This window comes from Anolis carolinensis, chromosome 1, assembly GCF_035594765.1.
Source record: "Anolis carolinensis isolate JA03-04 chromosome 1, rAnoCar3.1.pri, whole genome shotgun sequence".
Taxonomy (NCBI): domain Eukaryota; kingdom Metazoa; phylum Chordata; class Lepidosauria; order Squamata; family Dactyloidae; genus Anolis; species Anolis carolinensis.
The window spans coordinates 28,557,667-28,584,236 of NC_085841.1; the positions used below are offsets into that span (position 1 = coordinate 28,557,667).

The 26,570-nt window shown below is 39.2% G+C and overlaps 1 protein-coding gene across 1 annotated transcript in view; it reads right to left on the reverse strand.

The window, feature by feature from the left end:
• Positions 1-587: 587 nt before the first annotated feature.
• The window catches only part of pkdcc (protein kinase domain containing, cytoplasmic), a 63,438-nt gene continuing 37,455 nt past the window's right edge, over positions 588-26,570 (reverse strand). The window contains exons 6-7 of the mRNA XM_008125785.3: positions 7,866-8,039; positions 588-3,951 (exon numbers count right to left, since the gene is read on the reverse strand). Of these exons, the coding sequence (XP_008123992.3) occupies positions 3,866-3,951; positions 7,866-8,039 (260 nt within the window). The 3' untranslated portion in view covers positions 588-3,865. The remainder of the gene's footprint in view (positions 3,952-7,865; positions 8,040-26,570) is intronic.

Consider the following 26,570-nt stretch of genomic DNA (forward strand, 5'->3'; position numbering starts at 1 on the left):
GAAATTTGCTCCCACAATTAAAACTGATCTTAGTCTTTTCACATGAATTCTAGTTCTTACCAATGCTTTTTTAACCCAACGTGGAGAGAATGTTTGTCTTCAGACCTTGAAAGATTTCTTTCACATGAATTCTAGTTCTTACCAAAGTCTTTTAACCCAACTTAGAAGAGAATTTTTTTTCAGACCATGAAAGATTTCTTTTTTGGCCTACAAGTCTGGCAATTTCAGTCAGCCATTGTGCGTGTTGAGGTTCAAAGAAGTAAATTTCCCAATCTTTGCTTTTATTAAACCATTGGGAATTTTTGAAAATGCTTCTAATCACTGAGATTTACCAGTAAAGTCCAGTCTGACTTCTGCTCCTCTACAGTAAAGCCCATTGAATATTTTTGATAAAGCAGTCTATACAAAAATAAGGCAAATTGCATCAATATGGTGAACCACATGATCATTGTATAAAAGAGCATCATTTCATTTCTTACAGCCACTAACTCTAAAGAAGTAAAACCTGGGTATTCACAAGTTCACTGAAGAAATTTCTTATTTTAAACTAAAATATAGGAGAAAAAAGAATAACAACGATGGCAAAAAACAGTTTCCATTTCATTTTAATTTTTTTGCAAAAATAAACAATTTAAGAACAAAAGTACAAAAGATTCTTGAATGTACAAACTAAAAAAACAGCATGACATTTGTCATTTTTAACATTTCCTTGATTGCTTTCACTGAAAGCATATTATCTAAACACACTTTGCCTATGAAAAGATTTCACTATTTCTATTGCATTATTAAGGCTTGGGTTCATTTGCTGCTGTTAAGCTCATTTGTTCTTAAAGCTAGCAATTAGTATTACCAGAACTCCAAAGATTCACTAGGAGAAAGGTATCTTTGGTCATAAGATACCCTTGCAATATTGTGCTGTTCATTATTGTTAGCTGCTCTGCTGATGGATCATGGAAACATTGTTAAAGAAAATGGCCAGTTTTAATTTGACATATGACTACATGAAGAACATATTTCTTCCCCAAATGTTTTGAACATAATGATATGCAGAAATCGATTTAATATGAATTGTTCATTTTTGCTTGCTTTGGGACAGGTCTGACAGTTGGATCCAATTGTGATCCAGAATATATTTCAAAACAGAGTCCCTAGCAGAGATAAGCTATTCCAGGAACCTGAGTATTCAAACCTTTCGATTCATTCAGATATTAAAGTCCTTGCAGAATGCTCACCAAAAAACAGATCCCATTCCAAAACCTTGGTGAATAATCCTTTTTGACTTAGATTATACTATTCAACTAAATGAACATGTCACATTTCACAATAATCTCTACATTTATGAATATCCAAATAACATTTTTTGCATTTTGTCTCTTTTGCTCTTGTGTTCCATTCTATCATGACCAAGAAAATGGATCTCAAGAAAAACTGTGTGGATAGATAAGGGTTCAACTGTTGTTGGATAAGCTGAACAAGCTACATGAAGTATGAACAAAGTAATGCTGCTATTTCTTTCCCTAAGAAAGAATAAGGCTAGTTCATGCATGAAAAAGCTCTTACAAAACATTTTTCAAGGGCATTGTTTCTGTTAACTCATATGGGAAAACTAAATTGTTGCAGATAAGATTGGGACACTGTTTTGTAGATGTATGGGGAGAAATACAGTGCATCTGTTGAACTGACCTCAAGTTCAGAATGACCCTTTGGGACTCTGCAATGTACAGATCTCTCTTGTAACCACAGACATCTTGATAGTTAAACAGTCTACGCATAGTAAGGTTGCAACATTTAGCTGAATCATCAGTCTAACCCAGGCATGGGCAAACTTTGACCCTCCAGGTGTTTTGGACTTCAACTCCCACAATGATGTTAGGAGTTGTGGGAGTTGAAGTTTAAAACATCTGGAGGGCGAAGGTTTACCCATGCCTGGTCTAACTGATTAAAAACATTTTAAACAGGTAAAAATGCATCCTTGATGAACTGGACAAAACATGTTAAATAACTTATTGGATGTGCTTATGAACATAACAAGGCAGTGACATGGCCCAAGAATCCAGATGTCTTGCCTTGGAAACCCACTAGGGCAGTGGTTCTCAACCTGTGGGTCCCCAGATGTTTTGACCTTCAACTCCCAAAAATCCTAACAGCTGGTAAACTGGCTGGGATTTCTGAGAGTTGTAGGCCAAAACACCTGGGGACCCACAGGTTGAGAACCACTGCGCTAGGGGAACATGGACCCACCAAATGGGAAAAAATCTATATAGAAATAGGTGGAAATCCAGCACCACTTTTGGAAAATTGCTTTTTTAAAATCCAGTAAAAGATGCATCTTGTTTTTTTTAAAAAAAGAAAGGAGAATCCATGCATTCCCAAAAAGTGAGATTCATTGTAAATTGCATTTTTGAGGAAGGGTGCTTTTCTTTATGATTGGAATGTATTGAAGGTGGGTAGGATTACAAAAAAGAGCTTTTGGGTCCCAGGCAGGACCCATGGGGTGAAGGATTCACTCCACAGATCTAAAGAGATGCCTTCCAGATCTGTAAAGCTATTAAGTACAATTTTTAATTCCTTCTAGAGTAAAAAAAATGGAGAGGAAGAAAGAAATGCCTTCTCTAATATCAGAAAGAAGCCAATGATGATAATGGCGGTAATAATAATGATGGCTCACCTTCTAGGTAAGTATTTTTAATCTCTTTCCCATTGAGAGATATATGTTGATTTATCTATTAAGACTGATAAAATCAATTGAATACACTTTTAATTTGGCAACAACCCCAGTAATAAAGGTTGAGCATCCCTTATCCAGAATTCCAAAATCTGAAAGACTCCAAAATTCAAAATCATCCACAAAGGCAACTGAGAACTTGACACCTTTGCTTTCTGATGGTTCGGTGCACGCAAACTTTGTTTCATGCACAAAATTATTTAAAATATTGTATAAAATTATCTTCAGTCTATGTGTATAAGGTGTATATGAAGCAAAAGTGAATTTCTTGTTTAGACTTGGACCTCATATCCAAGATATCTCAGTATGTATGTATGCAATAAGGGACACTTAGATTGTACTATCTTGTGATTAATGTATACATCTAGACTAGGTTCATATCTTGTGCGTTTCCTCTATTTCCTTCCTTCCTTCCTTCCTTCCTTCCTTCCTTCCTTCCTTCCTTCCTTCCTTCCTTCCTTCCTTCCTTCTTCTCGCCAGATTCAATCTAATTGAAATTCTTTCTTTTTCAATGCCATCTTGACCCAAAGGTCATCATTAGGTTTGGTCTTCTATATTTGATACAAGGAACAGAAGTAATTATTGTCTTCCAGAAGTTTTGATTGTTAGCTTTGGAACACAAGACGATTAACTGCAATGATTGTACTTGCTTGCATAAATATCTGAACAGAAGATCCCAAACTCCCTGGGGAATGGAAGAATTTCCTAGCAACTCCTATGCAAAACTTTACATAGCTTGTGTAACCCTAGAAGGAAAAGCCCACTCGGGGTGCCTGTTGTTTCAAAACAACTTGTGGCAAGCCTCAAAGTGTATCACATTTTGGATTTCATTCTGCTTCTACAAAAAAGTCACATTTTAAAAATGTTGTCCTATTGCACATTTGTCCTGGTCATGCTTGTCTCTTCTTTAAAGTTTGGTTCCACATTTTGTAGATTAGAATAAGTGTTAGTGCAATTCCCTCTCCATCCTCAGCTTCTTTGCATGCAACCAAAGACTACATTGACATGCAGATCTCGGTCATATTTCATATTAGCTGGTTCTAGTCCTATGCACACTTACAAGGGAGTAAACCTATCAGAACTTAGGCATTACTTCTGAGTAAGCCTACACAGAATAAACTTAATTGATGACATTGGCTTTCAATCCGTCACTTTCACATATGTGGTCTTGTCACGATCAGACACCATGGAAGTGGATCCCATCTTGAAGAAGGCAAGCTGACGACCTTGGTGGAAAACAAAGAAGAAGCAATAACAATGTTTTAAAACATGGGAGAAGATGAGGAGAAAAACCTCTTGAAAATAAATTGGTCCTCTCAGCATTTATACATGATGCACCAAATCAAGACCATCAAGTAACACAGCACTTCTATGTCTTGAGATCTTTCCCTCTTAAAGACTATCAGTAATCAAAAACTGGGAAAGGTATAAAAGCCCAAGAAAGCCCTGTAAAATTCACCCAGTCATTATAAATTGACAGCCAACTTTGAAAGTGTGCACATGTGAATGTGGGGACACGCGCACACATACACTGATTCAAAATCAAGTCTGTTGTTTTAGGGTAGGAAGTAAGAGGCTCCAGAACATTAGAGCTGAGAGTGTTATAAATTGAACATTATTACTGCCTCCAATCTCTTTTGGATGGGGAAGGAAATAAGCAATTTGAACAATGCAATCAAGCATATAATTGCCCTTTGAGTTTCAAAACACCAGAAGTGAACTGTGACTTGCTATATTTTATGAATCTATTTACAGTTTCCAACATTAAAACAAACACTAATAATATTAATCAAATCCTTAAATCTCACTAAAATCCACTGTAGCCCAGTCAAACCCAAAAACAGCATAACACCAGTAATTAAAAGATGGGAGTTGTTGCCCATAGAAATAGTGGGCTGAATCCATCATCAAATGTCAACTAGGATGACCAGACAGACATTTTCCCAACTGCACTCTTTCAGACTTCTGGGCTATGCAGAAACTTTCTCTAGATGTTTGAAGGTGCACAAGGCCTGCAGTGGGAAGGGGGAAACTGCCTTTCTATGACTCTGCAGATGGAAGATGTTCCTTAGTACAATCGCTCCATTGAATCTTGAGCAATGAGCGGCTCTTCATACAGCGTCTCCCCCAACCCCTAGGCATGCCTTGATAGCATGTTGGATCATTTCTCCCACATGGGTAGACAAGAGTAAGATAGAAGAAATAAACGGAATTTCCCTTTTCATAGTATATGTGCATGCAAAATTCAGTGTGGTCCAACAAGTCAAGTTCTCCTAACAAAATTTCAGCACTGAATATGCAACAATAGAGAAGGGAGAAAAAGAAGGCAAAGGGACAGGGGCTAGAGATGAAGGAGAGAAAAAGAAAATGGATAGTGAAAGTTTTTGGAATGATGTATATGGATCAATTGGTTATGATGAGGAAATAGAGAAGAACTTTGATAAGGAATGGGAATAATCTTTGAACTTTGTGGGAAGAAAAGAAAGCATTTTAGAATAGGCTCCATAATTTACGCTTTGTTATAATTTTTGCTTGTAATTTTTAGGTGATTATTCTTGTGCTAGAGGGAAGAATGTATAAATATGTGAGGGGAAGTCATAGGAAGGAGGGATCAGGCTTGTTTTCTGCTGCCCTGGAGACTAGGACGCAGAACAACAGCTTCAAATTACAGGAAAGGAGATTCCACCTGAACATCCTCACTGTGAGAGCTGTTAAGCAGTGGAATTCTCTGCCCTGGAGTGTGGTTGAGGCTCCTTCTTTGGAGGCTTTTAAACAGAGCCTGGATGGCCATCTGTCAGGGGTGCTTTGAATGCGATTTTCCTGCTTCTTGGCAGGGGGTTGGACTGGATGGCCCACAGGGTCTCTTCCAACTCTATGATTTTATGATTCTATGAATGGGTGAATGTTTTACTGGGAAGGAAGGTTAAGGTTGAATGTCCTCAACCCAAAGGACAAGAGGTCACTGCAACGGGTGGGGTGAAAGGGGGGAAATAGTGTAATGAGGAACAATTATTATAGGCACTGTTCTGAAGTATATGTGTTTTATGTATACATATATGTGTAGATTTTGGGATGGTTAAAAATAAAAAAATAAAAAGTAATGCAAAATTTCAGCACTGGCGTGACAAACTGGAATTCATCAGTACATTCCCAAAAAAGGAGATTCACTCCCAAATAAAATTGAAAGGTACATTCTCATATTTTAGCTTTGAGCTTCACATGGTAGTAATTAACATAGTATCCAGGTTGAACTGTAATAGGTTTCTGGCAAGCTTTCCTCAACTGCACATGATTTTATCCAGAAATGGAAACAGATAGAGTGCTAGCAGCCCCGAGCTCTTTTTGTGACCCCCATCCTTCCTGCAAGCTCCCTGAAGCTCCTGGACCTTTCTGTAACATAAAATGACCCGAATGAAAGAATCCTGACCCTTCCTCTAAATGTCAAAAATCATCCACCCAACTGGCCAAAAATCCTAGTGGTTCAAATGTTTCAGGTCAGATTTTTGGATGAAAATGCACTACTATGCCTGTAGCCTGTGGCTAACAAAAGCACTGCTATCATTTTAAAAAGTGTTTAATTCCTTGGAATATGCCTTCTTGTGCATGTTTGATGTTAATAATAAACAAGGCTGCCAATCAACAGCATATACGACCTTGCAGCATGCATAGCACAATTTTCCCTGAGGTCATCTGAGGCTGCCCTTAGAGTAAGATTGCAGTCCTTAGCATCTTCTGGTGGTTAAAATACTCTACTTGTCAAAGGAAGCTCCTGCTCACATTTCATCCAGCTGGATGTAGTCTCCCAGCACACATACACACTAATCTCCACGGAACTCATCATGACTGATAAAGTAAAGGCGCTGGAATGTATCTGGCAGAATTACTTTTGCAGCTGCTTGTCCTTCCTCTACCTTCTGCCTACACTTTTAACACAAAGGACAGTGCACTCCCCAATGCCAACACTCTCAAGAGTCAGCAATAGCAACCTAATGTTCTGCTGTAGATACTGCCATGACAGGTTTTGTAGACGGAGGCCATCATTCAAGGCCATGACCCAAGTGCCACTTATTTGAAATTTGGCAGGCCCCTTAATGGTGAAACTGCTTCACTAAAGCCTTCCAGGCTGATGACAAGAGAAACCCTTTCTATTCTCCAATGACATTGTATTTGGGTAATGTGTGTGTGAATGTACACACAAAAATAAACAGAGATATTTATTGATTTGTGTCTGCATATGTACTTCATACAAATGCACATCAACAAGAATCTATATGTACACAAACTTATTTATATAAGATTTTATATATCTATATAGCTATTTATCTATATACACACACACATATTACACACACACATACATACATATACATACATATATACAAATATATACTGACACAAATATTTATTGATATCTGGTATTTTATATTTTTCACTCTGATATTGTGCTTTGCAATCTTACCACACGACAGCTGGTTTCCAGTATTTGTATTAGCTGCCTTGTTCCTGTTTCAATCTCCTAATGCATTTTTAAATTCTACCTTTTGCCGCTGCATTTTATTGAGATTTCAGTTTTATTCATCTCCTTTTTTATCATATTTATTCTGAGAGTACTGATCTTTGTGCCAAAAAAATGTAGCATGAGCCAGACTGGAGAGAAATATGGAAGGGCAATGGAAGATCACCTGTGACTAACATCTACTATAGGGTGATTTCAATATATAATAAATATCACAAAGAATTAAATTTGGTAGGAAGTCAGCTGTGAAGGAAAAAATCTTTCTATGCAGAGCTATGGGCTTTTCTAACATAAGCTGCAAGTAGACTGTGTATTGCAAATTCAAAAACATCTAAAAATGGCAAGACAGACCTCTTGCAAATTTCAAGCCAGAGCTTTAAATATTACTTTTTTGGACCATGATACCCCAAGCCTCCTATTGACCTTGATTGGAAGATTCAGGGAGTTGAGGTGCCAAAAAGTCATTTCCCCATGTGGTTTAAATCTACCTATCTTGCTAGTTATCTTCCTTAACCTGCCTCGAGCCACGAGAAGAGGCAGATAAGAAATAAAATGATTATTATGATTATTATTATTATCATCATCATCATCATCATCACAGAGAAATTGTTAAGTGTCTGTTACCTGTCCATGTTGTTTGGTTGGTGAGAACAAAAGCTTTGCACTGCGAATGGCTCTCGCAAACCTCAATGGCTTCATTAATATCAAACACAGAAAGGAGACATCCCTTGTGATGGTAGGATGGCCAGCACCTATAATTCTCATCGAGGATAGCAGCTTCAGGTACCTTTTTGTAATCTGTAAGAGAAGCAAAGAGAAGCTGTTGTTTCAAAATTGTAGGGTTTCAACACATTTCTAGAAAAAATACTCAAAATTCTTCTCCTTCTCTCCTCCTATGTTCATGTGTGTGTTTAATCCTGCAAGAAATATTTGCCAAAAAGAATATTTTGTTATGTTCACTTTGGCGAGGAAGGGTTTTGTGGGGGGAAAGGGTTTGCCAAGAAACTCTATGTGCCCCCAGATTTTATCCCTCTTCTCCTTCCTGTGCAATGTAAGCCTTTCATTTTGTTGGGGTCTTTCTGGACTGAATGTTCTCCTGAACAAACTGCATTTGCTTGAATGAACAGAGGGCTCAACTGTCGTCGCTTTAAACAGTGGGCTGAATTGTCAGGGCAAGACCTGATCAGGCTTTCCCAGCCCTCCTCCTGAGTCAGAAGAGCGTGGCTGGTTTTCTCTTGCTCAGTAGAGAAAAAAAACACAGGCTTTTAATTAAGCAAACCTTTTTTTAAAAAAAATGCTTGGATTAATACAAAAGGACAAGTTGCATGATGGGGCCCAGAGAAAAAGGCATGGATGGAAAAAAAAAATCCGACACCAAGTTTGGTGCTTGACCAGCATCCTTGCACTGCTTATGGATTAACTGCCCCCATTGGCTGCCATTCAGTCTCCCTTCTTTTTATGAGCTGCTTTCTCTCTCTTGTTTGCTGCTCTACACCATTTCCCAGCTGCCTGCGGTCTCCTCTAATGAATGCAACAGACAAATTAAACTAATCATTTATAAATATTTCTACTTAGCCGTTGGACTCACAAATTTTTAAAAAACCACCACGTGCTTCTAATTGTACCTATTAAGAAAATAAAGCTGGATTTCCAGTTACGCAGCCTGTATTTTGTTGGAGTCATTTCAGTTCAAGAGGTTGTTTTTGCCTGCAGCCATGAAATTTCAGCCTGTTGATATTTTGGATGCTTCCAGCTCAGCAGTCACAGAACTTATTTTTGGCTGCAATTACATGCAAGTTTACTTGAGAGTAGCCACAGTCCTACTACCAAGAAAACATCCCAGGGATTGCTGCACACAATCGTAATAGGCAACAGATTGGTTTATATGAGGATTGTTCTTCACACCATTTAGTATGCATTCCGTACATCATGGCCTGGGAAAGTATGTGAAACATTTCGTAAACAGGCTTTGCTTTGTACAGCCTTAATATTTTTCACTCTGACAACAAGGAAGTAAAATGCGAAAGCATATCCAGAATGCAGACTCCTAAAGTCAACTACAGCATCATAATTCTGCACTGAAATAAATTAAATTCTTCATCAAAACAAAGGGAATCTCTATTAGGGTACCATCCTTGACCTACTTATGTGGGAGAGAACTTCACTGTCCTCAGTAGCGCTAACTGCTGAGTAGACAAATACAGGATTGTAGTGTAAATTCTCAAAGCTAAGGATAGTCCTTTATGTGATATAAGGAATTATACTTTTTGTGTTATTCTTGAGTGAGCAGCAACATGTTATAAAAAGTATAGAAACTATGTAGTCAGCTACCCAGAATTTTATTCAAGCAACATATGCATACACACCTGATATTTCACCGGGCATTGCTGACATAGTTTAGTCATAATATGCTATATGCCAGAAGAGGCACTTAAGGAGAATTAACTGAGACCAACAACAGTACTGAATCTGCAGTTTGAAATGAGGATGATCACAGCCCGAGTCTCGGATTACATAGCGCAATGACATCTCATGCTTCCTCTCTTGAGTAGCAGGTGCTCAAACCAATCCTGTTTAAAATCCTGTAAACCGAGTACTGTTTTTCAGTTCATGTAACATAAAGCCCCACTGCACTGAACTGCTGTTGATGCTCTAATTTGGAACTCAGAGTCAGAACTATCATGACTACTACTTTGTGCTGAACCCCTATATCTGAAGCTGAGGATATTCCATCATTTCTAATTTCTATCTTGCAGTGGCTTCCTCTATTCATTTCCAGTCCCAATCCTTCATCCTTGGTAGTCCACCAGAGAATACAGAAAGGGATGACACAAAGTTGAATAGTGCTCTGAACTCAACTGCTAGACTCAACTACAGTAGAGTCATCAAATCAATGTGCTTATATAAGTGTGGGGCTATTATTAAGCAATTGATTTAATGGATGACGAGTAGCTGATTGTTGACCACTCTATGATTGGGGGGAATGGCAGTCTGGGGTAAAGAGAAAACAATCTAGCTCTGTATCATGCAAAGAGTATATGGCACAATCTCACCATTGTATAATGTAGTAGTAATTATAAGGGTAACTACTCCAAAAAGGAGCTGTTATATGACATTTATTTATTTACTATATTTATTTATTCCCTGCTCTTCTCACCCTGATGGGGACTCAAAGTGACTAACAGATTATGGTAAAAATTCAATGCCGCATCAAACACACAATAATAAATATAACATCAGATTATAAAGCAACTAGCTGTGCCCAGCCACGCGTTGCTGTGGCTTTTTTTTAGTGATGTTGGTCAATCTACATTGGGTTTTATTTTTGTTGTGACCGTCAACAAAAATTATACAGTATTATTTATTCATTTATTACATTAAAGACATATGATAGGATATTACGCTATAACATATACGACTATTTCACAATATTAGTAGTAATATATATATATATATATATATATATATATATATTGTTTTGTTTTGTTATTAGTATTATATTGTAGTGTATTATAATATTATTAGCAGTATTATATGTATATACAATGTATTGTATTATATATGTATTGTATTATTATATATATTAATATATTGCAAATTGGCCCCAGAGTACGGAATGGCCTTGTAGTTTCAAAGCTTGGGTGGTTCCGTGTGTTAGAGGGGGGGAATGCTTTGTTGGGAGGTGCTAGGTGGTCCTGATTGTTTCCTGGATGGAATTTGTGTGTTTTCAGACTGTTGTTGTTTATTTACTGTGCTGAGATGAGAGAGTGATGAGTACGGAATGGCCTTGTAGGTTCAAAGTGTGGGTGGTTTCCTGTGTGAAGGGGGGAATCCTTTGGTGGGAGGTGTTAGATGGCCCTGATTGTTTCCTGGATGGAATAGCTGTGTTTTTAGAGTGTTGATCTTTATTTACTGTCCTGAGATGATATTGTTGTGTATTATTGTACCACAGTAATTATTTCATATTACAGTAGAATCTCACCCAACATTCGTTTATGCAATGTTCTGGATTATGCAATGGAGTCTGCCTTTTAATAGTCAATGTTTTTGGAGTGAGTGTTTTTAATGTATTGTGATATTTTGGTGGTAAATTTGCAAATACAGTAATTACTACATAGCATTACTGCGCATGGAACTACTTTTTGTGTCAAATTTGTTGTATAACATGATGTTTTGGTGTTTAATTTGTATAATGATGACCTAATTCGATGTGTAATTGGTTTTCCTGAATCCCTTCTTATTATCCAACATATTTATTTATGCAACGTTCTGCCGGCTTGTTTATGTTGGATAAGTGAGATTCTAGTGTATATTTATAATGTGATATTATTTGTTTAGAAGTGGATTATATGAGGCGCCTTCTGTTATAACAATAATAATTATTATAGTCTTGAATGATTATCATTGTGATAAAAATAATAACTACTTATTATTAGTTGTTATTATATTGTTGAATGATTATCAATGTTATAATAATAATTATTAATTTGTGAATGATTATTACTATAATAATAATAATAATTTTCTATTATTACGATTTGTTAATACATTGTTGAATGATTGTCAGTGTTATAATAATAAGAACTGACTATTATTATGAATTATTATGTTCTCGAATGATTATCAGTATTATACTAATAATAAATTAGTATTATTATTGGTGATTATTACATTCTTAACTGATGATCAGTTATTATATTAATAATTATTACAGGGAAGGGAAAGGTGAGGGCGATAGGGTTTGAGAGGGGAAAAAGGGGGGCTTCTGAGGCATTGGAGGGGTTGTAATTTGTGGGTGAGAACAACAACAACAATAACAACAACAGAAAAGGGGGAAGCTCAGCCTGGGCCAACTTGGGCCTTCCCTTGACTTGTTTTGGGCGCCAACTTCCACCCTTCCTGGCCTGAGGCTCTTTCCTTTTCCCCATCAGCCGTTTAACCGGGTGAGGGGGAAAAGGAAGGGCCCTGAGGCCGGGAAGGGCGGGGGTTGGCGCCCCAAACAACTCGAGGGGAGGTCCAGGCCTGCTCGAGGGCCGTGCCCTCCTCTTCCCCCCTCACCTTGAAGAGCTTGAAGACCTCCGAGAAGAACCGAGAAGGGAGGAGGAGGAGAGAGGGTGAGGCGGGGGGGGCTCCGCGGGGCCTTCCTCGCATTGGGGGGATTGTGATTGTCATATAAATCTTACTGGAGCCGCGCGAGCGCCATAAAGGGTTGAAGCATGGTGTTTTTGCGCATGCGTACTTAGTTTTGGCATTTTTTGGTGTTGTGATAGTGTTTTATGTGTAAATTTGTTGTATCTTACTGGAGGCGGGGATGATGGATTGCGTTGCCAATTTTCGAGTTTGGGGGGGCTGTAGATTTGTTGTTTTGTCCATCGCCGTGATGCCATCACTCTTTTATATATATAGATTAAGACATATAAACAGTTAAAACATATAAATACAATAAAGCAGATTAAAAACATACATAATGCTGAGTCTTGATTTTCCATACTTCTTGATTTTCTCATAGTCATTATTCAAGCTGCCAGATAATAATAATAATAATAATAATAATAATAATAATAATAATAATAATAATACCAACAATTTTATTTTTATACTCCACCACCATCTCCCCGAAGGGACTCGGGGCAGCTTACATATGAGACAGAAAGTCCAACATACATAAAAGCAACAATCCATTAAAATTCCATATTACACTACTCTCTGAAGCCTGTGTTCAAGGCCAAGTCTTTAGTTTTTTCCTGAAGACCAGGAGGGATGGGGCCAGTCTAACATCACTGGGGAGAGAGTTCCACAGCCGAGGGTCCACCACTGAGAATGCCCTGTCTCTTGTCCCCACTAATCGCACTTGCAAAGGGGGTGGGACCGAGAGCAGGGCCTCCCCAGCAGATCTTAAGGCTCTAGTTGGCTCATAAAGGGAGATAGGTTCAAACAGGTACTACCACAAGGTGCCACTGTTCCCAATGCTGCTTAATATTTACATGAAACCACTGGAAATTTCATCTGGAGGCATAGCGAAGAGCAGACCACTATCAGTATGCTAATGAAACCTAAATATAAATCTGTATGCCTTCAACAATAGTATCAGTTAAAGGCATTATGTCTCCTTTAAATGAATGTCTACAGGTGGTAATGGGTTGGCTGAGGACAAGCAAATTGAAACTGAATCCAGACAAGACAAAGGTGCTTACCATCAAGGGTCCTAACCTTGGTTTGGAGGTGTGCCAATCAGTTCTAGTTGTGGTCCTAGAGCCACCACTTCAAATGACAACCCAGGCCCCTTCCACACAGCAGAATAAAATCCCACATTATCTGCTTTGAACTGGAATATATAGAAATGTGGACTCAGATAACCCAATTCAAAGCAGATATTGTGGGATTTTCCACCTTGATATTCTGGGTTATATGGCTGTGTGGAAGGGCCCTCAGATAGATGCAACAGTCAGTAGTGCCATTAAAGCCCTAGAGCCAAGTTATCTACAAGATTGCCTTCTACCGTAGGATACACTAGACTGACTGTTACCCAGAGACATTTTCTTTAGCCACTCCCAGGCAGTGAAGTGACCTTCTGGTAGAGATTTTTAAATTCTGTTTTTAAAGTATTTATTGATCAATTTTAATATACATTGGTGTTACATTATTTGTTGTTTTTCCCTATCTGATCCACAGGGAGAGGTGGAAAGGAAATAAATATTGATGGCGATTAAAGAAATCCAATTGCTAAACCACTGTTGAGTATAAAAGATAGTTATGGTTTAATTCATTATACTAAAATGGCTTCTTCATGCCATTTTGGCTGAATTTGGATTTCAGGGTTGCATCAATCCAGAGCTTCAGCCTGCAGGAAACTTACTGTCCCTCTCTATGCACACAAATGCCATTACCAGAGAAGACCAACTGTAACTCTCCGCACTGCCCCTGTGAATTCAACCGTCTAAATAAAGCTCTTGGAATATTACCTAATGTGTTCTGTTCCTGTTAAAAGGTTCAGGCAAATAAAGTAAATCTTTCCACTCTGGGCAGCTTGCATAGGTATACAGCACAGGCCCATCTGTTCCTAGAGCTCAGAAGCCACAGAGGTCTTCAAAGGTTCTTGGGCTCTGAAGTACTGTAAATACCATGTCATAACATATTTAGTAAATTTTAATGCTAGCTATTTTCAAATTGAGAGTTGAGTGAGGCGGAATAGAATAGCAGCAGAAAGAAAATGGCAACATAAGTTAACTGGATTTGAGATTTTACTGGGATGTCATTGAATATGTTGTTAAAACCTGAAAATCAGAGTTTGTGCAAGAATGAGCCAAAAGAACAGCAGTGAAATTGGAAATACCTCCTGTCTGACAAAACACAGACCCTCTATTTTGACTGGCTTTTGGCAAATTCTCAAGACTGGCACACAACTTGGAACAACCACCTACTTCAACAGTTGTTATCCTTCTCCTTTCCAAAGAGTAGTTTAAAGAGAACTCCATAGGGGATGATATGCATCTCAGAGAAAAATAACACACATGGAGTAAAAAAAAAAAAAAGATCAGATGATCTGCCAAACACAGTGGCACCTAGAAAAAAAACTTGAGGAAGCAAACTTGCATGTCCAAAAATCACACATTGGCCCACACAGCTCATCTTCCAGAAGGAGTCGGCCTTATGGCCTGGTGTCTTTACACCAACATCCTCATGAAAATGACTTGAGAGACACAGCTTCTAAAACTGCTGACATACACACATCTCCTCCTGGCTTGCAGGTTCTTTTAAAATCCATTACTCAAGGTGTAGTTATAAATATGCCACATTATCACGGCTACACACATGACTGGAAGTTATACCCAGGAGTAGTTTTGTACCCTACACCACAAAAAATAGTTATATCACTCTCCTCTATTAAGCTTCTCCTAGTCTTGTCAGACTAAAAAATGGAGGGAGCTCTTGCATCTTTGTGTAGCAGCTAACAAACAGATAATGAAAAAATCTCTTCTACATGACCACTAAAGATGGAGAAGCCATCTCCAGTTTTCTCTATGGCAATTCTATTTCTTCCCTACTTTATCTTCCTTGCAGACAGATAAGAGGGAAGGGGGTTGATAAAATGTCATTTTATAAGATTCATGGCACAGGGTGACAATACTTTGAATCTCCCCATACAGATTTTAGCTTTTTACACACTATAAACCTACACCTGGAACACCTTTTTGAGCAGTTATATAGGAGCTTTCTTTACCTTTAGGAATAATGAGAGCATTTTGTTGAACTAGGTCCATAGAGAGAAGTTACTCACGAGATTCCATCTATTGCAAATTTCCATCCTTCTATAAACCTGCATATTACCTACATGTGTAAATTTTCTTGACACCACTGTCATCTTCAAAGCCGGCTGCCTTCAGACCACCCCTTACAGGAAGCCAACTGAGCAGTGCACATACCTCCCTGCCAGTAGTTACCAGCTTGGCAGTATAAAGGCATTCATTGTATATCGCCAAGCCATATATTACAACAGATTTGCATAGATCTCAAGAGTGTGATTTCAGAATCATGTAATCACTGGAGCTCTTCTTCTTACCTATTTCTTTCTTTTAGGATATATGTACTTCAAGTGTGTGTGCATTCTAAAAGCAATCAGTAATGTTAGTTTGTAATTTGATGCCGCCTGCTTGCATTTTACTTACGTCAGTTTCAGTCAGGAGAACACTAAAGACTGAGGCGTGTCGCTTTTCCTAAATTCATTCCTAACAGATCCAGTCTTCATATTTTTTTCAAAAGGGTTAACACTCTTGAATGTGCTCCTTTTTCTCAGATAATGGAATAAAAATTTAAAAAACTCTCAAAATAATTTTATGCACAAGGGGACTTCAAAAGTTAACTAGAAATAGTTACTTGTTCCAACAGCAAAGTCACTTTGTTTGTACTAATTATGCTAATAAATCTAAAAGGAAACAGGGTTTTGTTACACCCTCATTACCACAGTGGTGTTATTCTTAATTTAGTATTCTCAAGCTCTTTTTTCATTGCTAATACAATGGGATGATTCAGGCCACCCACTTAGTACATGGCTGAGCTAAAGTATGGAGTCAAAGTCCAGTACTTTGTCAAATGGACCACACTGACTGACAACTGGCTGGACAATCGGCGGAGGAGGAGAACGCAATGTTATTTGTGTTCTTCTCTGCTTTGGCTGGCTAGAGCAAAACTAAAGGAGCAGAGAGGAGAGTAGGCCAGTCAATGGAAGAAACACACACATACCCTGAAATAGTCTACACAGACTGGAAGACAAGGCCCAGGGGACCCATAAGCCCGTCAGCACATGCTAGAAACCTTGACACACAGCGCAGATCGATGCATACTATTACACAAACAGAAGAAGATGCTGGCTGTCATGGTTTCTTGCGAAATAGGCCCTTTTGCAACAAGAGTTTTATTGCAAAGCAATAAATATTGCAAAAAGCCAATGGCAAAAGTGCCTCTTTGGCCCCATGGAGAACTACTCTAGCCACACTGGTAACTAATAGGCTTGCTCAAATAATTCGTTTTCCCCGTTAACCGTTATTAATTCGTTATTTTCGTTTGTTTTGAAGCAATTTTGAAGCATTGGTTGTCCACACGTCTGGATATCGCGGTTTCGAATCGCGAGAGGCCGTTTTTCGTTATGTCGTCGTTTTTTTCGTTAGGAAAAAAAAAGCTTTTGCAAATCACCCAAACTCCCACCATTCAGGCCCTTTCCTTTTGCCCCTCAGCAAAAGGGGCGTCACGGGCTCAGCCAATGGGAGGGGGCGAGGGGGAAGGAGGCCGAGGAGGAGGAGGAGGAAGACGGAGGGGGGAAATGGCCGCCGCCGCCTCGCCTCAGCTCAGGCCTGATACTCAGAGGTTTTGACGTCTGTGCGAAGCTAGGCAAGTGGGGTTTATATATCTGTGGAAGGTCCAGGGTGGGAGAAAGAACTCTTGTCTGTGGGAGGCAAGTGTGAATGTTGCAATTGGTCACCTTGATTAGCATTGAATAGCCTTGCAGCTTCAAAGCCTGGCTGCTTCCTACCTGGGGGAATCCTTTGTTGGGAGGTATTAGCTGGCCCTGATTGTTTCCTGTCTGGAATTCCCATTTTCTGGGTGTTGTTCTTTTACTGTCCTGATTTTAGCTTTTCTGTAGCTAAAAATGCATATAAAATTGATTCTATAGGGAGGATAAATGATTGGATTTCAACTCCTACAGCTTAGCTTTCTCTGCCAATAATGGTACCATATCAAACTAAACCTCCCAAGATTCTGTAGCAGTGAGCCATCTTGGATATTGTAAGGGATTTTTATTATTATTATTATTATTATTATTATTATTATTATTATTATTATTATTATTATTATTATTAGACCTTGCTCCCAGGAAGGTGCCTTCGCTGTGGCTCCCAACTTATCTATCTACCTTTCCACATATTCTCCACATTGTGTGTATGTGTATGTATATTATATATACATGAGCCCCGATGGCGAAGTGTGTTAAAGCACTGAGCTGCTGAACTTGCAGACCGAAAGGTCCCAGGTTCAAATCCCGGGAGCAGAGTGAGTGCCCGCTGTTAGCTCCAGCTTCTGCCAACCTAGCAGCTTGAAAACATGCCAATGTGAGTAGATCAATAGGTACCGCTCTGGCAGGAAGGTAATGGCACTCCATGTAGTCATGCCGGCCACATGACCTTGGAGGTGTCTATGGACAACACTGGCTCTTGGGCTTAGAAATGGAGATGAGCACCAACCCCCAGAGTCAGACATGACTGAACTTAACGTCAAGGGATACCTTTACCTTTACCTATACACACACACACACAAACACACACACACATATGCAGGGACTATACACAGTATATATCACACACACACCAATTTAACAAAGTTTCAGCCACAAAAACAAAGTTTCTGAAGTAGAACAATGACTTTCACAGTAAAGACAACCCAATTTAACAGGAAATAAGACTTTCAAACCAGGAACAGATTTCTGCAATTATTAAAAAATGGTTTATTATAAAAGCTATGAAAATTCGCCAAAAATCAGAGGATAAGGGAAACGTTCCAAATTTTGGTGAGCTATCAGTGTTAAATGTGTTCTACCACTGTACCAAGTTGGAAGAAGATCACTCAAAAAATGAGGGTGGGATAGTCCTGTAAAGTCCTCTCCCTCTGTGCTGTTTTTGGGAATTGCGCATGCGCGTCCGCCATTAACGAATTAATTTAGAAAATAACGAATTTTCGTTAATTTCGAATTTTTTGGGGGGGCCAAATTCGGAAATACCATCAGAAACGAAAAGCTGCCCCCCTCTAGTTTTGAAACGAGTTTAGAATCAAATTTTTCGTGGATCGATCAAGCCTAGTAACTAAGCATACAGAAGAGCTGAACTGGGACACTGGGTTGGGAAAATTTACAAGCAAATAAAGAAGATTGGGGAAGGGATGTGATAGGGACATTTCAAGCTAATGAATTAGGGTTCAGAATGAAACACCAAACCAATAGAAGTGTCCCAATGATAAAGAGCTAATCTAGGTTTGAAAGTGTTTCTTCTAAAAATTCCACCTGCATTTTCTTTCCATCCTTGATTTGTATCAGATTCTGAGGATTGCTTCCTTTCCACACTGAAATCTATGCATATTGAAATGCATTTTTCAGTGTGCATGTTTATTTATGCATTATACCTAACATTTGCTTATCTGTTAACTAAAACGTGATGGTGTGTCTTTTTCTGAATAATATGCATATTTAGCCACTTGCATATGAAAAACTGTGCAAGCTTTATTTTCCATAATGCAGTCTCCACAGATTCAACCATCCACAGCTTTAAAATATGTTTTTACCATTTTATATAAAGGGACACCAATATGTATATATTGGGATTGAGGATCCATGGATTTTGGTCCTAGAACCAAACCCTAGAGCAGTGGTTCTTAACCTGTGGGTCCCCAGATGTTTTGGCCTTCAGCTCCCAGAAATCCTAACAGCTGATAAACTGGCTGGGATTTCTGGGAGTTGTAGGCCAAAACATTTGGGGATCCACAGGTTGAGTACCACAGCCCTAAAGTATATCAAAGCTCAAAGGATATCTAAATTGAAATTAAATTCTCACCAAAAGGCACTGCTAATAGTAAAGTGCACATAGACCCACATTTATATCCACGGAAAGCATGCCACGCATAGGCATTCCTTTAACTGCAGAAGAGAATTGATGTTTTAAACATCTGTCCAATACATGGGAGCTCCACTGGTAGAGTTTTTTCCTGTCAACGATATGAAATTATAGAACAAGCTGAGCTGGATGAATTTCTAGCCATCATACAACCATCCCAGACATAAGGCCTCTGTCAGGAAACAGTGGCAAGCTTATTCAGATGTCTACTCTGATACTCTGAGATGCCCATGATGGATTTAAGAGCTTCTGTACTGTAATAGGAGCGAGTCAGGAAGCCCCTTCTCCAATCTCACCTTGCAATTAGGCAGCTTTTAAACAAGTTATCCATCTCAGCCTCAGTTCCTTACCCATATGCCCACTCCACCACTGGAAATATAATACCGATCTATCTTATCCACTTATGGGGGCATTACTGAGTAAAAGAAAAGGTGCATTCAATAGGTAGCTACTATATAAATGCTAATTTGTTAACAAAAGCAACAGATGAGGACTTGGGATGAGTTTTTAAGTAGCATTTCTTCTCCTCTCTCCCCCAAATAAAATTCTATTGGGTGACTGAGAATTTTTTCTATTTTTCCCTCTTGAATGAAATTGGAGAGGGGGAGCTCTGGATTACTGACAGGATTCAGAATCTGGATAGGTTTTGTTCTCTTTGTCTTACCATAACCTGAAACCTGCTAAAGGTAAGCCATGAAATAAGACTTCCTGCAACAATTCACATCATAAAAAGGTCAATTTCCTGACTAATGGGGTTTAACCCCAATAAATAATTTGCCTAATGATAGTGCCAACAAATTTACACATTCACAAATGGAAACAGACACATGGACTCACAGTGGGCATGATTTAAGGCTGTTACTGTAGTATCACATGCCAGAGATGACCATTTTTCCTCCATATATAGGACCATCCTAATCCAAAGCCTCCTAATTTAGAATTATGCTTATAGATATTGCAAATGACCCCAATATTCTATATTCATCCCCTGACTTTGGATGACATGGGCCAAGGCCATGTTAAGTGGCCTTGCAAGACATGAAGGGCAAATCTGTTTGTGTATCAGGTGGTCACAAATTCATTCACTCCCACTCAGCCTTATTTGACCTGTGATTGGCTCTTAGAAGCAGGATCCATGAGCTGTTGGCTCTCCTACCACACAGTGACTAGTTATTACAACTAGGAAAACTAAGCTAGCAGTTTTCCCACTGATGTGATGTGCGGACTGGGAATGTGAGTGGGAGTCACAGCCAGCTCAGTGCAGCTAAGAAGTCTTAAGGAGATGTCTTCCCCAATATCTGCTCCCTGATCTGATTCATGCAAACCTTGCAGCATTTAATAAATGAAAAGTGAGACAGATGTGCAATATAAAAATGTGATCATGCTTGCAAAAGTTATGAATGAGGAAGACCAGATAAGCTGAGAAATGGTTTCCATTTGCTTGATGCTACTGGGAAGGGCAAGGCTCAATCTTCTCCTCTCCCTCTACTGAGTTAGCGGAGTGTAAACTGTTTTGGACTTTGAATTCAGCACCAATGGAAGTAACCTCAGGACAAAGTGAGAGGAAGAAAGTGAAACCGAGGGCCCTTCCACACAGCCCTATATCCCTGAATATCAAGGCAGAAAATCTCACAGTATCAGAGTGTAGAGTAAGATAACCCAGTTCAGAGCAAATATTGGCGAATTTTCTGCCTTGATATTCTGGGATATAGGGCTGTGTAGAAGGGCCCTGAGGCCCCTCCCACACAGCTGAATAAAATCCCACATTATCTACTTTGAACCGAAATTTATTTATTTATTATTTATTTATTAAATTCATTTCTATACTGCTTTTCACACCCCTGGGGGGTTTCAAAGTGGTTTATACATCATATATCAAAAATAGCACATAATTGTGAATTAAAACCTTTAGAACTATAAAACATCAATCACACACATTGACATAAGACATAAACATTAAAACATTAAGCAATTGGATCAATTCCAGGTTATTATTTCACTGCTTCATTGTTGCTATCACTCACCGAATGCTTGTTTGAATAGCCAGGTTTTAAGTTGTTTTCTAAATGCCAGGAGAGAGGGGGCCAATCTAATTTTGCTGGAAAGGGGATTCCACTGCTGAGGAACCACCACCAAGAAGGCCCTGTCTTTCATTCCCACCAGTTGCGCTTGCAAAGACCGGGACCGGGAGCAGGGCCTCTCCAGCCAATCTTAATGTTCTGACTGGCTCATAGAGGGAGATGCATTTGTACAGATAAGCTGGACCGGAGCCTTTCAAGGATTTATAGGCCAAAGCCAGCACTTTGAATTGTACTCGGTAGTAGACTGGCAGCCAGTGGAGCTGATGAAACAAGGGGGTTGTATGCTGAGACAACTCAGTTCAAAGCAGATATTGTGGGATTTTCTGCCTTGATATTCTGGGTTACATGGCTGTGTATAAGGATTCTGATAAACTTTAAAAGCAGATGAAAAAATGGGATGGCTGAGTATTGAATGGGACTATCCTTGTCACATCAGGACAGTTGGAAAATATGCATCTGGATAATACTGACAGTAAAGCTAATTACTGTATAGATTGAAAGCCTATGGGCCCTTCCACAAAGCCATATAACCCAGAATATCAGGGCAAATAATCCACAATATCTGCTTAAACTAGATTATCTGAGTCCACACTGCCATATAACCCAGTTCAAAGCAGATAATTTGGGATTTTATACAGCTGTGTGGAAGGGGCCTAAGTGTTCTCAAGGAGTTCCAAACCATTCCCTCCTAACTTCTGATGGCTGGATCAGAGAGGAAGGCATGCCAATTTCAGTCTGTCCCACTCCAAATTCAGTCACATAAATAAACTCCTGGATGACAATATAAATTAGGTAAAACAGGCTGTGGTTTCCTTCTTTAAATTGTCTGAGTCACCCTCAATCTGACTTTAATCAGTCCTAATGACCATTTATTTCAACCGCAGCTGCCATGTTTATTTATTTATTTCACTTTTTTTAAAAAAACAACTAACTGTAGCTACCAGCTGGAAAACTGCCCAGTCTCCTTCTCCCATTATCACCTCCTGATATAGCCAGGGATACAGCTACAGGAATGTGCATTCCCGACAAAGCAATCACTAGATTCTCTCCCCCTTTCATTGTTGTGAAAGCAAAATTTAAAATGCCAGCAGCAGACTACTATGATAAGAGATGTGGAAGCTATTCAAATTTATGTGTAGAACAACATAAGATTATATAGAAGAGCTCAAGCTATCTTCTAGTTTCTTCAGAGTAAAGTGTGACACAGTAAGAAGTTGGTCAAAAAGCTCATGGGCTTTAAACTACTATACTCACTGAAATTACCAAGCAATTTATTTAAGTAACTTGAGCAAAGAGGATAAGATACCTGTCCCAATGCAGCTTACAACCAGAACTCAATCACCTTAGAAGGTGAAATAGCGCTTGTAGTCAGAAAGATAATAAACGAAATTAAGAGAAGGAAAGAGGTCTAAGACAGTGCTTCTCACCCAGTGGATCCCCAGGTGTTTTGGCCTACAACTCCCAGAAATCCCAGCCAGTTTACCAGCTGTTAAGATTTCTGGGAGTTGAAGGCCAAAACATCTGGTGGCCCAAGAGCCAAGTTATGAGGAAGAGAAAGGAGGGCAATGCACACTGGGTTCATGCTCTGGTCATTTCCTTTTTTGGAAGGGATTTCGCTCTGTTGTTGAACACATGTTTACCATGCTGAATATTTCAGGTTCAGCCCCCAGCATCTCCAAATTGGGTCATTAAAGTCGGGATAAATACTTTCATTTATTACTCAATGAGATGGCCCAATAGTCTGGTTATATACGTGTTCCAAAATACAGGCATGCCAAATGATATATGGATTATGTAAAACTAAATGGCATCCATTAGTCACTGGTTGAATTGTACAATGAAGCAAATAATAAATAAATCTAAGCTTTGGCTTTCTAAAAAAATGACAATTGGTTCCTGTATTAACAAACCATTAAAGCATTTTAACATAGTGTCATTTCAGAGCAGCATTCAGATAACAATTTTTGATAATGGAGTGATTTATGATTCCAGAAAAACACACATGACTATTAAAGCTCCCCACACACACACACCCACATGTGCTTTGTTTCTATGTCACTAAAACAAAGTCCAAAGTCAAATATAATTTATGGCACTATAAAACGTTTTACAACCAAAGCACAGTGAAAGCTTAAGACCCAAGCTGTTCTGTAACATGACCAAGGTTTATCTTGTTAACATTTATTTATGGGGAAGGCCCGGATTGACAAGAGGTTTCATGGAGTTACTTTTCACTAACTGTTGGTGCCACTCTCCTCTATACTTGAAAAGAGTCAGTCAGTCTGTCATCTGTCTGTCTCTTTTCTCAGAAATAGTTCAGACTTGACCCTCAAGTTATTGAATACACTTCTGAGTTATTTTTTAAAAGCCATTTCACTAAGATCACCATCAAATCTTATCAAATGGATTTTTAAAGCAATATGCCTACTTCCAATTCTGATTAAATATAGAAGGCTGGAGGACGGCAAATAAAGGTTAATAATACACACAAGACAAAGATGCTCCTAATTTGACAAAAGACAGACCTTGGAATAGAGACTGAGGCAGTGCTAATACAAGTTCACAATTTGGGATTACTCCAGACCCAGGCTTAAACCTAGAGGGCCAATGACAGCAGTGAACAGAAGTGCATTAGCACAGTTAAAAGCTCACTATCCAGCTGTGCCTATCATAGCCTCCTAGTGTCCTGATTTTAGCAGGGAGAATCCTGATTAATCTTCTGTTGTCACACTTTTTTAATTGCAGTCAAAAAGTCTCAATTTCAGTTTCATCCTCCTAGTTTTTCTCTTTCTCCTCAGCTTGCTTTCACTTGCTGCAATTTCAATTCAAATGGCAAAAGTTGTTTGTACTCAGTTAACTCAGCAGAGGAAGAGGACAGGAACAGAATCATGCTCTTCCCAGGAGAGTCAAGTACAAGCAACCTGCTGCAGCCTCTCCATGCTTATGTGTCCTTCCTTATTGATAACTTTTTTTCCCATCTTGATCACATCCTGATGCTATTTACCTAGTTTTCATCTGTAAAACATTGGAGAACCCACATAGAACCCACTCTTGAAGATGTCTGATCTGACCACAGTGACACACATGGCTTGATTACATCTCATTTGGATTAATGTGCTCCACTCTTACTCTGGAAAATGTACAAAAACTTCTATAGACCCAAAGTACTGTAATCTGATCATTAACTGGGGCTAGTTGCAGGTAAAATAAGTTGTTGGTGTAAAATAAGAATTAAAGGTTCAGCTGTATGCTAATATCTTTCAATGCACCAGAAAACTTTCATTTTGACAATATCTAGCGTCTCCCCATGGCCGTATTGTTTGCTGTTATTTGTATTCTGCTAGAAATTCTGTAACTGAAAAATTATGTGCCCAAAGCTAACAACCATGTTATTCTTACATATGGTGCCAGAACCTGAGAAACAATGTCATCAACAAGAAATCCTAAAATCATTCTGTGATGGTCACACAAACCTCAGATAAAGATTACACATATGCATTAGATATTGCGTCTGCACACTTTGCCCTCATCTGCATAACTATGCAGTTCTATAAAATACCAATGCTTGGAATAAAAAGCTGTATATGTTTTCAGACAATGCTGAGAGCAGGCTGGACTGAAACCAGTGATGGGGCTCGGTAGATCCTTTGGCCAAAGTTATTGTTTGTTGTCTGTTTACCTTCCTGCTCAGTTTCAGTAGAGCCCGCTTATCCGAGCTCCGTTTATCCGGCACTCCGTATTATCCGATGCACCGCCAGGGGCTTCGCGGCGCATCGTATTCTCCCCACACCTCGCTTGCTCACCTTTGAGGCCTGGGCCTTTTGAGAAGTGTGGAGCGTGTTGCCAAGAAGCAGCACCCCTCGCACTTCTCTAGGCCGGGGTGCCTGCCGAAGAGAGAAGTTTCCTCCCTCCGGCAGGGCCTGGGCCTTTTAAGAGGCGCGGAGCACGCCACCAAGCAGCGGCACCCCCGCGCTTCCCTAGGCTGGGGCACCTACCAAAGGGAGAAGTTTCCTCCCTCCGGCAGGGGCCTGGGTCTTCTGAGAAGCACAGAGCGTGCCGCTAAGAAGCGGCACGCTCTGCGCTTCCACAGATCCGATTATCTGACAGATCCAGGTTTCCGAGATTGGGCCCGCCCATTTAACTCTACTGTAACTTTGTGTCCCACCTGAGAGGATACAATAGAAATGATATTTCAATCCTACCCAACACAGGGAGTAACTCCCTTGCTCTGACAGTTCTACTACTTGTCAGTCCATTCCCAGGCACAACTCAAAATGCTAATTATGACCATAAGGTCCAATATGACTCAGCTCCAGAATATCTGCATCTCCCTATATGACCTTACCTAAATCCTAAGATCTTTCAGGGAGATCCTTCTCTCAGTCCTGCAGCCTTTCCAGGCATAGCTGGTAGACACATAAGAGAGAGCCTCCTTGGCAGCTGCTCCTAGATGTTTTGGATCTCTTTCCTAGGAAGGTTAGGAATATTCCCTTCTAGTTTTCCTTCTGCCTGCAATTCCAGCAGGCTTTCAAGAATCAATTGCAATGAAATTTTAAAGTATGTTGTTTTTTTTTAATTTTATATACTGTCTTTTTAAAAAATATATGGTTTTAGTTTTATAGGTTGTATAACTGTGCTCCAGAAAAACTTTCACATATTTTACTGATGTTTCCCTATATTTTTAATCTGTTCTGTTTTCATTATTCCGAAGGCCACGCTGAATCCCAATATTGGGGAAAGGGCAGGATATAAATGAATAAAATGACAATAGTAATTGAAATGCCTTCCTTGCACACCAACCACTGAGGACTCTAAAGGAGAGAAGAGCAGACAGTCTTGGCCACAGCAAATGATAAAAAGTCCACCCACCAGATCAACTTGTTCCCCATGTTCAAGCACACAGTATCTCTACTAATCTTAATGTTGTCCTCTGTTTCCACCCCCTTTTCCTTGTGTGTCATATCTTTTTAGATTGTAAATAAGATGACAGGGAACTATTTACAAGTTACTCTGTGGGCCTTTTTAGTTAAAAGGTAGGATATACATTCTCTAAACAGATACATAATGTATGCAATGCATGCATACTGTCCTGT